This window comes from Mytilus galloprovincialis, chromosome 13, assembly GCF_965363235.1.
Source record: "Mytilus galloprovincialis chromosome 13, xbMytGall1.hap1.1, whole genome shotgun sequence".
NCBI lineage: Eukaryota > Metazoa > Mollusca > Bivalvia > Mytilida > Mytilidae > Mytilus > Mytilus galloprovincialis.
In genome coordinates, this window is record NC_134850.1 from 71564575 (window position 1) to 71580939 (window position 16365).

A 16365-nucleotide genomic window follows, 5' to 3' on the forward strand; every position below is an offset into this window, starting at 1 on the left:
GACAAAACAAGGATCTTTCTAGTTTCCAGACAATACCTTGTGTGTAATTGCATGGATCTCTCTGAAATTGTACCACAATGTACCATATAACAAAGGGGAGGCTGGGATTAAGTTTTGGGTTAATTGCCCAAAATATGTAGGAATTAAGGGCCAAAAAGAAGCATGTTTCTAGTTTCCAAACAATCATGACAATAACTTGTGTTTAAGTGTATGGATCTCTCTGAAATCGTACTACAAGGTTCAATATTTCAAAGGAAAGCATGGGATTGAGTTTAAGGATTATTGCTCCAAGGGGGGGTTTCAATAAATTGGGATGGGGGGGGAGTCTCAGTTTACCATTTTTTTAAGGGATTTTTTTTTTTCAACATTTTTCAAATTTCAAATTTTGAAAAGTTTCAATAAGAAATATTCAATTGCACAGTATTGTGCAATAGATGTGTTAGATCTTGAACCACATTAATTTTGTGGTAAAAACCTATATTATGTCAAAAATTTGATCACAATCAAAATTCAGACGGTATCAAGCTTGAATATTGTGACCAAATTTGCCCCAACTGTTCAGGGTTCGACCACTGCGGAGCACCTGGTTGAGAACAGCATCTATATAGCAGAAAGTAAATTTCAAGGATATTGCTATTTGTTGATCTTTTTTCCTAAGAAGGTATCATTCCAGCCTAAAATAAATGAAGGAACAAGTTGACAAGAAGAGGGGCACAATTGGTCCCCAATTGGAATGCAGTCTGTTGAAAAACATGTCCTCTAAACGTAACATATATGTCAGTCTTAAGCTGACTTAAGCTCTAACAGATAGGCTAAATATTTTGTGATAACTGATATTATTGAAAACCTTATAATTACTGCAATTTGTTTTTATACATATCTTGTGTTGTTGGTGCCTATACACTTGAATTAGAATATAGAGGAGCTGGTCATTTAGTTGTTGAAGGTTGGGGTTTACTCCCAACTATTCTTTTTCCCTCCTTAAATACACTGACAGTTATAAAACTGCACAAAGATTTTAACCTCAACAAATACATAAATAAGATGTTGTTTTTAATATGTTTAATATTTCTTTATATCCTATCAGTTATACATGTATAAATAGAAAGTTGGAGGTTTGCATGTTTACTGTTTCCTCCAAAGTATTAACTTTTCTCTAACATCATATTAAAATAAATACAAAAAAATAGTATCTAAAATAATAAATTAACAAAATCACATAGTTTGAATACTCTTTAATGTTACCCTGATACCAACCTGACTTTGACAACAACAACTTGACAATCATCACAGAATAAATAACAACTTAGTCAAATGTATTAAGGTGGCCAAGGTACATAACACTTCAGGGAGATAACTCTGTAAAATCAGCTGAAAGTTTTAATCAAAATTATACTGTTAATCAAGCTTCTCAATGATCAAAATTTGTGTTAGTCAAACTGCTATATATCCAATGAAATTTTTTCGGATAAAGTGTGTTTTAAGTTTTTTGAAATTTAAATATTTTTATCAAAGGGTCAAAACAAATATTTTGTCATAATTTTATGAAAATTAAAGAGCCAAAGTATTTTGAGTCAAGGAGTTTGGTACCATCTTAATATTCTTTTGGCATATCGTATTAAAAGTATTTTTGATCGTGACAATGCAGGAATGTAAGTATAAAAAGGTTGTGTGTTTTTTTAACACATTAATTTTGCATTGTAATACATGTAATACATAATGTCTGGATTTAAAATAAAGGGGTCTAAGTATTTGTTTTATAATCATTAATAAATAGTCAATGACAAGCGATTTGTAATCAGTTAAATTAAAACTCTGACTGACAGTTTAAAATATGTATAATGTTAGGGACATAGTAACAACTGATAAATAAATATATTTATTATGGACAATAAATAGAAGTTTTAATTCAAAATACACCTCAAGCACCTATCTATAAAGCATTTATTTATTTGAACATCTTTTTTCTAATAATATTGATCCTTTCCATAATGCCATTTCTGAAAACTTAAATTTGATATATACTTTTCTCAATTAAACTGTATTGCAGGGAACCAGTAGTACCTGATTGTCAACATTGCTCTTTATACCAGGTAACCAGTGCTTTGTGATAAGGATAGGAAACTTGAGAAATTGAACAAAATGAAAGTAATGAATTAAGACACTTATTTTATGTTTCATGTGAAGCAGCATGTACGCTTGCTTTTTCTAAAGTATCAAAAACTACAGAACAAATTCCACACATAAAAACAGCTTCAGAACTATTAAGCTCAGTTGTTACAGGTTCAGCACTATTTCCTGATGTGGATATAATTGTGGATAATGTTTTATTGGAACAATTGTCTGAATGACGTTTGAGAGACGATTTAGTGGTAAAGATTTTACCACAACTGTTACAGACATATTTTCCTTCTCCTGTGTGAGTTATAAAATGTTCGTCTAATTTGGCTCGGAATGAAAACTCCTTTTGACAAACTCCACATTTAAAAGGTTTGACTGGTTCATGTGTAATGAGATGTCGCTTAAGTCCGATACGGTGAGCAAACGAACAAGAACAAATATCACATTTAAACGGTCTATTTCCTGTATGCGTGTTAACGTGATCATCTAACGTAGCCTTGTTATAAAACTGTTTTTTACATATATGACAGGCATGGGGGAGATTTTTCTCTGATTTTGGTTTGTGTGACTCCATGTGTAATTTTAATTTATACCGTTCTAAAAATTTCCATCCACATATTTCACAGGAATGTTTTTTATTTCCGTCCGAATGTCGTTTGATGTGCATGCTGAGGTAACGTTTCAAAGCAAACTCCTTTCCACATATAAAACATTCATTGGGACCATGGCTTTCTTCCACGTGCTGATTTAGAAACTTACTGCTCTGAAAAACCCTTGTGCAGAAAGAACATTTAAAACTTGACAGTTTCAACATTTTTGGACTTGGATATTTTCTATGTGTCTGCTTGCAATGTTCTGTAAGTTCTTCATGAGTTGCAAAGGTTTCATTACAATCCAAACATCTGATTGATACGGATCTTTGGTTGACCTTGACATCCTCATCTTTTATTGGTTGTTCTGAAATTTCATCTTGATGATCCATTGTGGAACTTTGATCTTCTGTAATATAAAGAGGCTAAATTACTGTTTACACACAAAATAAAATAGAAGGATTAAGGCAGCAACCATTTGATTTTCGGGGGGGGGGGGGGGGGGGGGGGGGCTATGGTTTTTTTTGGAAAAAAAAGTTTGTTTCCAGTTTTTGGAGAAAAAAATAATTTGTTTTTGATTCTGAGAAAAAAAAATTGTTTGTTTCACCCTCAGCTGCCACTATATGTAATGCTAAAATTGAAAGAAAAAAAATTGTTTTCGACTTGTCGCGAAAAAAATAGATTGTTTTTTCGCCACAGGCGAAACCAGATGCTCCGCAGGGCGTAGCTTTATACGACCGCAGAGGTTGAACCCTGAACGGTTGGGGCAAGTATGTACACAACATTCAAGCTGGATTCAGCTCTAAATTTGGATTGTGATTAAATAGTTGACACAGCATAGGTTTCTGACACAGAATGAATGTGTTCTAATGAACTTAAAATTTTTGTTTTCTCTTAGAGCAATTCACTATGCTGTTGAATATTAATCCTCTCAAAAAAATGTTTGAAGAAATTTTCTTTTTTATTTATGAAATTTCAAATGAGAAAAATTGAACCCAATTTTTTTAATCACATCCCCCTTTCCCTTATTCCAAAACTAATCTCAATTAAAATTTCTAATGGAGTTTGCAACAATAACTACTCATTTAAATACATCATAAAATATTAAGATGTAAAAAAACTGCTTGTTATCACTGAATGGTAAAGATTATTTTAATTTATCAGTTGGTAGTAAAAAGTGAATATACATTGTATATTGTATATAACAAAGATTTAAGTTGATTCTGGACAAAGAAAGATAACTCCAATTAAAAAAAAATGTTGCTATTGCACAATATTTTGCAATTAGATATTTCTTGCTTACTATTCTGGACAAAGAAAGATAACTCTAATTAAAAAAAAATTTGCTATTTCACAATATTGTGCAATTAGATATTTCTTGCCATTGCGCAATACTGTGCAATTGAAAAGACTTGCTATTGCACAATACTTAATATAATAATTTTAGATCCTGATTTGGACCAACTTGAAAACTGGGCCCATAATAAAAAATCTAAGTACATTTTTGGATTCAGCATATCAAAGAACCCCAAGATTTCAATTTTTGTTAAAATCAGACTAAGTTTAATTTTGGACCCTTTGGACTTTAGTGTAGACCAATTTGAAAACAGGACCAAAAATGAAGAATCTACATACACAGTTAGATTTGGTATATCAAAGAACCCCATTTATTCAATTTTTGATGAAATCAAACAAAGTTTAATTTTGGACCCCGATTTGGACCAACTTGAAAACTGGGCCAATAATCAAGAATCTAAGTACATTTTTAGATTCAGCATATCAAAGAACCTAACTGATTCATTTTTTGTCAAAATCAAACTAAGTTTAATTTTGGACCCTTTGGACCTTAATGTAGACCAATTTGAAAACAGGACCAAAAGTTAAGAATCTACATACACAGTCATGACAGTTAGATTCGGCATATCAAAGAACCCCAATTATTCAATTTTGATGAAATCAAACAAAGTTTAATTTTGGACCCTTTGGGCCCCTTATTCTGTTGGGACCAAAACTCCCAAAATCAATACCAACCTTCCTTTTATGGTCATAAACCTTGTGTTTAAATTTCATAGATTTCTATTTACTTATACTAACGTTATGGTGCGAAAACCAAGAAAATGCTTATTTGGGTCCCTTTTTGGCCCCTAATTCCTAAACTGTTGGGACCTAAACTCCTAAAATCAATACCAACCTTCCTTTTGTAGTCATTAACATTGTGTTTAAATTTCATTGATTTCTATTTACTTAAACTAAAGTTATTGTGCGAAAACCAAGAATAATGCTTATTTGGGCCCTTTTTTGGCCCCTAATTCCTAAACTGTTGAAACCAAAACTCCCAAAATCAATCCCAACCGTTCTTTTGTGGTCATAAACCTTGTGTCAAAATTTCATAGATTTCTATTAACTTAAACTAAAGTTATAGTGCGAAAACCAAGAAAATGCTTATTTGGGCCCTTTTTGGCCCCTAATTCCTAAAATGTTGGGACCAAAACTCCCAAAATCAATACCAACCTTTCTTTTGTGGTCATAAACCTTGTGTTAAAATTTCATAGATTTCCATTCACTTTTACTAAAGTTAGAGTGCGAAAACTAAAAGTATTCGGACGACGACGACGACGCCAACGTGATAGCAATATACGACGAAAAATTTTTCAAATTTTGCGGGCGTATAAAAAAAAATTTGTCCAGAAAAAAAAAACCATAGCCCCCCCAGAAAATCAAATGGTTGCTGCCTAAAATGATTAGATTCCAGCAGTAAATTAAACTTTGTTTATGAACCTTGTTCCCCATTAAGAGATTAATGTACAGTAGTAAATCAAATATGATGTAGTCCTTGTTGCCCATTAAACAGACACACAAGCCATATCATAATGTAAGGAACCCCCCCCCCCCAAAAAAAAAAACCACCACCACATATCTTTTCCCCTTATTGCACTACGCATGGTAAATGTACATTTTATACAATCACACTCCTAACAGTCTTACCCCTAAACTATGCATAAAGAGCTTTTGTCTTGCATGTACTAAAATCCTTCCAATACTTTTTTTCTTTTTTGTCTTGCCTTGACTGAGTCAAAAAGCGAGACATAGGCATGCTGATTCCAGTGTCGGAAGCAATGACGGCGATGGCGTCAACAATGTTTTAGTTTGTGATTAGGTAAGTTTTATGGTGAACCACTAGTAGTGGTTCAATGGAACCACTAGTAGTGGTTCAATGATTGGTATGCAGATCTATTACCATTGCCACATATCATTGCCATGGAGATTATTTGGCTCTGCCACCTCAGTCATGGTCTATTGACTTTAAATGGTTTGCATTATCAAAATTACAAAAAGGGGAAATATACCTCTGTGATAACAGTTTATTCATAATGAAAATATCATACAATCCTACAACTAATCTAGATTGTGTCTTTTCTTTATTTACATATGTCTAACATGAGAAGCCAATTCATGTCTACTCACATTAACTCTGTGATTTTTTAATGACTACAAAATCCTGGACTTATTTAAGTTTTTTTTTCATATTGACAAAAATAATTAAAGAACAGACTATGGATGCACCTCTGTGTTGCAAAAAAAATATCTATCCAAGGTACAAAAGTACAAAATGTAATAACTAAAAATAGTTTGTTCTTTTAACTTTTTATTAATATCTCATGAGAAATGAAGGCTTCAGAGCAAAAGCAATAGGATTTTCATTGTAATATATAATTTATAATTCAAAGGGCATAACTTGTTAAAAATATGATAAAAACCTATTTTTAAAAGTGTCAGAGACATTGCTGACATAAACCTATGACATAAGTATTATTAAATTCTGGCACAACTCTGTAAAAATTTATTGAGTGGCACTGATTCCATCCAAGAAATTACCAAGTTTCATAAAACTCTGGCAAGTATTTTGTCATATGAGAGAGCTAACAATGCAATTCTCCATATTGTTTTTGCACTGTTCTGCCCTAACGATGCAATTTTCCATAAAGTTAATGTTTCCAATGGACATAACATTTAAAAAAATAATTGATAGGTACTGATTTTCGAAATCATCCAAGACATTGCTGATACAATGTATAAACCTATGATATAAGTTTAAAATTCTGGCACAAATTGTACACATGAAAGCACTAATAATACAATTTTCCATAAAAATTCCATTGTAATATAAATTCAAATCATTTGAAAATTCTATTGAACTTGTCCAAGACATTGCTGAAATATACCTATGATACAAGTTTCATAAAAATCTGGCAATACAAATGTACAAAAGAGCATTAATAAAGCAGGACAGATGGATGTCTGTTTTTTACATGATCCCTGCAACGTCTTACATGAGGGACATAAACAGGGTATTTTATCACAGTAACTCTCTAATGACAAAAGACATGAACTTCTGTCAGCTTCATAAAAAGTAAAATCACAAAAATACTGAACTCAGAGGAGAATCCAATCCGAAAGTCCATTATAATCACATGGCAAAATCAAATGACAAAATATAATCTGGTCTCATGTGACTATCTAGGTAATTTGTCTATGCTGGACAGACTCCACAAACATGACCTGTAGTATAAAATACCTGAAGTTTTATCCTGATCCTCAACTATATATAGAACTCCAGCAGCACTGATATTAGTCTCCCCATTTACAGGACTGGTATTGCAGTGCAGAACCTGAAAAATATATACTATATGCTTAACCCCGCCACAATTCTGTGTCTGTCCCAAGTCGTGAGCCTCTAGCCTTTGTTAGACTTGTATGATTTTTAATTTTAGTTTCTTGTGTATAATTTGGAGTTTAGTATGACTTCCATTATCACTTTACTAGTATACATATTTGTTAAGGGGCCAGCTGAAGGACGCCTCCAGGTGTGCAAGTTTCTCGCTACATTGGAGACCCATGGGTGGCCTTTGGCTGTTGTCTGTTCTATGGTCGGGCTGTTGTCGCTTTGACATTTCCATTCTCAAGGTTACTAAAATATATTTTATATTCCGTGTGCTAATATAACATTCAATATTTCTTCATTGTTCTTAATTTAATCACTTTTTGTACTAACAGAGGTAAACATGTACATTTTAGATAGAGATTATGCATGGTATTAATAACTTTCAATAACCAGTAACACTTAACATGCTTTTAAAAACATACATGCAGCGGTTGTCGTTTGTTGATGTTCAAAAGTGTTTCTAGTTTATTGTTTTTTATATAGATTAGACCATTGGTTTTCATGTTTGAGTTTTTTTTTTCTCTAGCCATTTTTTGGGGCCCTTTAAAGCTTGCTGTTGGGTGTGAGCAAAGGCTCAGTGTTGAAGACCAAATTTTTACCTATAATGGTTTACTTTTACAAACTATTATTTGGATGGAGAGTTGTCTCATTGGTATTCATACCACATCTTCTTTATTATATGTAGCTTTAAAAGCATTTAAGGGAACCAGTTACATGTATACATACCTTTAAAAGATTGTGTACTGTATTAATGCCTTTCAGGGAACCAGTTACACTAATCTCATCACTTTGAAATTCCGCTACAACATTTGTGGTTTTACACAAAGATAAATATTTATCTGTACCAACATTTGGTTTTCTTTTAAAAATTGCTGTCACTGAATCAAAAATCTGAAATTAGGATGGATATAATATTGTAATGGAGGGCATTATATAATTGTACATGTACAATAAACATTTAAGGCATTGGAATAGATTTTTTGTCCAAGTCATGCATTGATTGATTTATTGATGTTTAAGGTGGTACCCAACACTTTAACTAAAATTAATTTGGCTGTTTAATTTTCATTAAATTTTGTCAAAGTATTTACCCTTTAACAAAAATATAAAAATTTCAAAAACTTTGAACCAACCATTTGTCAGAAAAATTACACTGGTTATATAGCAGTTTGACAAACTACAATTTTGATCATTGAGAAGTTTAATATTCCTTTTACAACACAATGTAATTAAAACGTTTAGATGACTTTACAGAGTTATCTCCCTGTAGTGTTAGGTACCACCTTAAATCAAATTTCAGCACCATTGGCTATTTCGTTGCAATCAGTTTATTGGTGTAGGAAGGCGAAGGCCACAGACCTTCGGCAGGAAAACTGACAATCTTAGTTAATTAAGATTGGAATTGATCACACCTGCCACAAAATGATTTTTTAAGTCGCAAATCTTGTCAGTACCCATCAAAACAACATTTGATACAAAAATTTAACAATACTTTTAGATATTTGGATGATATATTGGCTCTAAATAATGACGACTTCAGTATGTATACTAAAGAAATTTATCCTGTAGAACTTACTTTAAATAAAGCTAATGATAACAATGACCACTGCCCTTTCCTCGATCTTGATATCTATATCATAAACGGGAAGCTTAATACAAAAATTTATGATAAAAGAGATGATTTTTCATTTCCTATTGTTAATTATCCATTTTTAGATGGTGACGTTCCCTTGTCACCATCTTATGGTGTTTATATATCTCAACTTGTACGATTCGCTCGTGTATGTAACAATGTATTAGATTTTAGCGAGAGAAATTTATGTATTACTGAAAAATTATTACACCAGGGTTTTCGATATCACAAACTGGTCAAAACATTTACTAAATTTTATCACCGGTATAAGGAAATAATTCGTAAATATAACTCAACATGCAGATATCTTATACGTTCAGGTATTTCACATCCAAAATTTTATGGAAATATTCTTTATAAAGCACAAAAATGTCAGTATTCTCCTCAGAAACTAACAAAACCTTTAAATAGACTTATTAAAAGGGGATATAGTTACGATACTGTTGTCAGGTCAGTAAAGATTGCATATTTTGGCTTTAACATTGATTCACTGATAGGGTCTTTGCATCGGAACTAAACACATTTATTTCTAAAAAAACAGTTGTTGGCATGACACGGGTTATGTTCTTCTCATATATTTTATGATAGTATGATACTAAACCCCTAACGGGAGGGATTGTACCTGATATTCATATGATGAAGACATAATCTTTCAATCAGTTTAATTGAGGTCTGGAGCTGGCATGTCAGTTAACTGCTAGTAGTCTGTTGTTATTTATGTATTATTGTCATTTTATTTATTTTCTTTTGTTACATCTTTTGATATCAGACTCGGACTTCTCTTGAACTGAATTTTAATGTGCGTATTGTTATTCTTTTACTTTTCTACATTGGCTAGAGGTATAGGGGGAGGGTTGAGATCTCATAAACATGTTTAACCCCGCCGCAATTTTGCGCCTGTCCCAAGTCAGGAGCCTCTGGCCTTTGTTAGTCTTGTATGATTTTAAATTTTAGTTTCTTGTGTATAATTCGGAGTTTAGTATGACGTCCATTATCACTGTACTATTATGCATATTTTAGGGGCCAGCTGAAGGACACCTACGGGTGCGGGAATTCTCGCTACATTGAAGACCCATTGGTTGCCTTCGGCTGTTGTTTGCTCTATGGTCGGGTGGTTGTCGCTTTGACATATTCACCATTTCCTTTCTCAATTTTATTTAGTAGTTATCATTAGCTCTTTATAACTTTACTCTAGAAGGTGTAGATTTATACATTAGATTGTTTTGAGTTTATTTATATATGGGTTATATCCAGGTCATTTTTTTCAGTCAATCATCATAATATATAACATCCTGTTGACAGAACTGTTATCACCCCTATGTCTTGTTCAGCTATCTTGTCTCTATCTATCAGTTTATTTGTAATCATGATAATAAATGATAAGGAAGATGAAAAGATGAAAGTTATTAGGTCTATCATCATAAACCAGCTTTAGAAGAAGAAAAAAACTGAAAAGATGATTTGTTTAGTAAAAATATTTAATCAGTCCTTCTATTATTACCTTTTATCTAAGTGGTAATTACCGTTGTTATGTATCAAATACCAATACACAGTATTACCCTTTTTATGTATCAAATACCAATACACAGTATTACCCTTTTTATGTATCAAATACCAATACACAGTATTACCCTTTTTATGTATCAAATACCAATACACAGTATTACCCTTTTTATGTATCAAATACCAATACACAGTATTACCCTTTTTATGTATCAAATACCAATACACAGTATTACCCTTTTTATGTATCAAATACCAATACACAGTATTTAAAACTTACATGTTCATTGCTGCACAGTAATTTTGGTTGTCGTATAAAGCAAACCCTTTACAAACATAACTAAGTTGGTGGATCTATTATTACTTGTTGGGTACCAATTTAACAAAGCTTTTGATGGTACATGTATATGTTAACCATGAATTTCAATATTCAACAGTTGAACTAAGTATAAAATTTATAAATGCTTGTATGCAAACTGGAAAATCCTTGACATCAAATAGTGAAATACTGTAAACCCATACATTTTTTTGATTACTTTGTTCAGTGTTTAGCCCTTCAAAGCTGACTTCGATGTGATTTGTTCATAAATTAAGAAGACTTTATAAGATTGCCAATAAGACAACTATCCAACAGAGTCCAAATGAGGCAGATTTAAACAACTACCGCTATACGTCACAACCTTACCTCCTTTTCATTTGTACTGCAGTGAGTTTCTGTAGCATCCACAATTTGAAGCTTATGTTTGGAAGGCCCTTCTTCTGTAGTAGGAATAACTTGTTGTCTATGCCTATTCGACAGGACAACAACCTCTGGACTTGACTTCATTATCTGGATATTTGGCTGGGGTTTGTTTGATGTGCCAGCAACCTCTTGACCTAGGTCCATTATCTCCACATTAAGCTGGGGTTTGTTTGAAGGTTCAGTGATCTCTTGACCCGACTTCATTATCTGGACATTAGGATTACCGTTTGACCGATCAATACGGACTGCAATTACCTTCTGTTGGTTGCCCTGACCAACATTCTGAGACTTTACATAAATCTGAGTATTTTGAGATGGTCTTCCTGGTGAAGTGTCTTGTGTACCTTTGCTGGTCTCCTCCTGAGTACCTTTACTGGTACTAGTGTTCAATGTTAACAAACTTCTGGCAGCCATACTGGTATTGTCCTCCTCTAAAGCTGAAGATTCCATCTTTTATTTTCGATACAAATCTTTTAAATGCTGCAAAAGACAAAATTTTTATATGGTCTTTATTTCAATATAGTACTCCACAATTCAATTTCAAAAAAATCAGCAAAAGAATCTATGATCATGAAGTTTACCGATACATTTAGGATTTTTTTTTTTAGAGTAAAGATTAATAAGTGAGCTCATTTCAACAATACAATGTAGCAGCCACCATTTAACATTCGATAGAAATCAACCTTAAGAAAGTCATGAAGTGAAGACTTTGATTGATAAGATGAACTTTGGTCTGTTTTGAAAGGATCTCATAACAACTCGATTACAGTTACAGACTTCATTGGACTTTGTATAAGAGATTTTTTCAAACCCATAAAACATGTAGGTCTAAGGATGTATTGATATTCATTTCCATTGCAAAAGGCCTATCATACTGGTCACACTTATTTTTATACATGTATACAGTATGTATATAAAGGAAGGAATGCCCTTTACCATACGGTCTTTACCATCAGGCGTTAAATGGTCATATTCAGCTACAGTTTGCTGACAAAATGGTTAAATTTTTATCACGATTTATTATAATATACTTATCATTATTGGTCAGAGTTCTCAAAAAAATATCTATTACTTGTATTATTTGAAAAATTAAATAGGGAATGTGTCCATAGGACAGATGATGCACCCACTTGCATGTCATATAAAGTTATAAAGGGACATAACTGAAGAACGCTAGGGTGACACTTCTGATATTTGTACTTGATCTGAGTTTTGTGGTAATAAGTATTGTGTATAAGTTTCATAACATTTGGTTGTGGCATACTTTTAAATAAGAGAATGGAAACAAAACAAAATCAGCAATTTTTTGTTTGTAAAGACGATAACTCTAGAACAGTTGATGTGACAGCACCAAAATGCAATCTTACTCTGTGTTTTGTGGTAATAACCATTGTGTATAAGTTTTATAACATTTGGTTGAGTCAAACTAAAGAGAGAGAAAAAAAACTAAAAAAATCCATAATTTTTCCATTTGTAAAGGGGCATAACTCTTAAACGGTTGAATTGACACAACCAAATTGCAAACTTGATCTGTGTTTTGTGGTAATAATAACCCTGTTTAAAAGTTTCATAATATTAGATTGAGGCAAACTAAAGTTAGAGAACAGAAACGCCAAATCTTACAATTTGTAAAGGGGGATAACTCTTGAATAGCTAAATTGATGCAGTGATATTGTTGGCTTTTTTCAAAACTACCTCTACCTACCCTTTTTTATTGGGAAAATATGCATAATTTTCAACAAATTGGGAAATTTAGAATAAACCATGAATTTGACTGAAACTTCAATTTACACCCTGCTTTGAAAAAAGACCCCTTTTTGCCAGTGATGATACATAAATAGACCCTCAAATCTGCACATCTAGCAATTTTAGCCCTTTTAAATACCTTTTTGTTAGGTGTGAGCCAAGGCTCAGTATTGAAGGCCGTACATTGACCTAGTATGGTTTACTTTTATAAATTGTTATTTGAAATTCAGAATGGAGAGTTGTCTCAAAGGCACATTCACCACATCTTCCTATATCTATATATGTATGTAAAATGTATAATTGAGTGTTTTTTCAGTTTGTATTAAAACTATTCATGCACATTTACTACTGAGACTGCACTGTTTGGGAAAAAGTAGTCTTTTTGGGAATAATTTTAAGCCATTTTTTTCAAATTGGTATTATATTCTTCTCCAGGGGAAAACCCTTTGTTCTCCATAAATTTAAGGCAAACAATATCACTGTTGATGCCACCGAAATTCAAACTTGATCTGTGTTTTGTGGTTTTAAGCATTGTATATAAGTTTCAAAACATTAAGTTAGAGAAGGGAAACCAACTTCAGGACATCTCCAATAATCCAAATAGGGAGTGTACAAGGATACTATTGTTCTCGAGGGGTTCTTCCAATAATAGAGGAATTTACCAGTATAATATGGTCAGATCATAATACATATGATGAATTTGTATTACAAAATGTATGTATGCTTTTCAATGGAAATAGTGATGTCACAATGCATTCTTAATCCTCTTGGGGCGACAGGGACACATGTGTCCACACCAACTGTGATGGAGGGACACAATGTCCATGTTTTAATTCATGCAAGCTTCTAATCATTGCTGTACCTCATTCAAATAAAGCCCGAAGATTAAACAGTGTCATATTTTTCTTCAATTGCTCCAAAATATAACGGTCATTAGCGCAAGACTTCATATATAATATATTGAACGACATCATTCAGTGGATTGTTGGGCATGTGACATCACAATCGTTGAGCAGTCTTATTTTCAGGCACACGAAATGCAACTTTGACAAATAAATGGCAGTAAGAGGGTTACAGCATAAAAACCAATGAGAAGAGGATATATATACATACAGAGGTAGATTTAGGGGGCAAGGGGCCAGGCCCCCTTCTTTGGGAAAAAATTTGGTTGCTTATATAGCGAATCACTGAAGCGTGACTTGAGCGGGTCCCCTATACTATGAGGCAGTCAGAGGGCCCCCACTTATGAAAATTTAAGGATTCGCCACTGACATACATGTACATGTATATAATCTGTTATATTCATCATGATGGTTCACCCATTACTGAAGGTATGAATGCTCTTCAATTCGCAGCCAAACAATCATTTTTATTACTTATTGTATCATCAAATAGTTTTAAAATTTTACCAAGATTATCAAAATATCCTTTATATCGTGAATTGTCAGAGGTTTCAAATAGTTATCCTTTACGTTTAATGTTGTCATTTTGGGATTTAACTATATAGTCCAAATGGCAAATAATTATGACATCTGGCAAGGCAATTCTAATTTTTTTCTGGGACACCTTCCTACAACGACTTAGGAACTAAGCCTAAGGAAGGCTTCCCAGAAAAAAATTAAAATAGCTTTGCCAGATACGTACAATTTATCGTCATGCTTTATAAAAAATACCGTTATAAACGTCATTTTGCACAATTTTTGACCCATTACATTTACAGCCCCCATATAATAATTTTGAAAACGCAGAATCTGGGCAATCATGGCGTTTCCCTCAGTCTTTAGGAATTATGTAATCTGTTATTCTTAATTATCAGAAAAACATACATGTGATGTAAGTTGTTTCAAAAGTTGGAGTCAGGCAACAAAGTTGAGTGTAATTCTACTTCCTGTTCGTTAATCAAAGAATATCTAACTACCTTCAATTAAAAACCAAAATATGGACAAAGACGGCCATGAATTAAAATTATCTCCCTTGAATCATACTTTTTAGGAGGGAATTTAATGAAAACATAACCCTGATTTAAGTATGAATAATACATTTGTATACAAAAGAAAAGACACAGAATGTCGACTATTCAGTTTGCTATTTCCTAAATGTGTTTTTTATGATTTTTTTTATGAGCTGAATTGTGACTTTACTGAATAAAACACTATTGTACAACAGAGACATATATATATATATAGTTCTATGATCTTCTATAAGTCTTTGATTATTTTTTCTTTTTGTAATGTTGTAATCGACTTGTCCGGATCTGATATCACCGAAACCGGACATTGACTTATAGTGCGACTGTCAACTTCCTGTGGTGAGTACTTTGATCATTGCAGAATAACCAGAGAGCTTGATGAAGACAGACGTCTAACCCTCAACTCGTATCTGCCATTTGCCATACACGTACTTGGATAACTCAAGGTAACCTTACTTATTATATAAGTTCTAGTAGCAAATACTATATTGGTGTCAGAAGTTTGTTTCAACTCACCTGGAGAATACCGGAAATGATTTTGTAGCGGCAAAATTTTTCTTTTTGAATTTTGAAACAATAAAAGATTCGAAATTGACGAAATATACGGATAATTTTCTAAGTGTTTAAAACAATTGTCAATAATCCTTTGTCAGTTTCACTGATTATTTATTGGGCAATTATTTAATCATTTTAGAAACTGAATTTTGATTGATACATTTTTCTTTGTCATTGTCAATGACAAAGAGATACAGGCAAGTGTCAGTGTTACTTGATTCAGCTTGGACTGATTCGGATGTGTGTCTATTTTGTGATAAACTTGGGTTTAGTTTTCTGTAATTAGTTAATATTTTAGTTTCATTATGTATATCTCTTTCATATTCATTTGTTAACATTTACTGTTTGCAATAGCATTAAGTATTCTATATAATAAGGATGTTCTTATCCCGTGCATAAAAACAATGCCGTATTTGTCAAAACCTTTTCAACTTTTAATCTTCAGTGCTGTACAACTTTGTACCTTTTTCACGTTCGATCTTTTATATCTAGGCGTTATGTATTCAGGTTTAGTTTTCTGTAATTAGTAAATACTTTAGTTTCTTTGTGTATATCTCTTTCATATTCATTTGATAAAATTTACTGTTTGCAATAGCATGAATTGTTCTATATAATAAGAATGTTCTTATCCCGGGCATAAAAACAATGCCGTATTTTGCGAAACCTTTTCAACTTTTGATCTTCAGTGCTGTACAACTTTGTACTTTTTTCACTTTCGATCTTTTATATCTGGGCGTCACTGGTGAGTCTTGTGTGGGCAAGGCGCGTTTTTGGCGTATTGAA

General features: G+C 32.6%; 1 protein-coding gene across 1 annotated transcript; it reads right to left on the reverse strand.

Annotated features, from left to right (window-relative positions):
• Positions 1-1047: 1047 nt before the first annotated feature.
• LOC143056551 (uncharacterized) lies at positions 1048-14909 on the reverse strand. The gene is made up of 5 exons (XM_076229644.1): positions 14885-14909; positions 11256-11792; positions 8161-8325; positions 7288-7381; positions 1048-3120 (listed from the first exon to the last, which is right to left on the reverse strand). Exons 2-5 carry the CDS (start codon positions 11760-11762, stop codon positions 2171-2173), a joined length of 1716 nt encoding a protein of 571 aa, XP_076085759.1. The 5' UTR covers positions 11763-11792; positions 14885-14909; the 3' UTR covers positions 1048-2170.
• Between the last annotated feature and the right edge of the window lie 1456 nt (positions 14910-16365).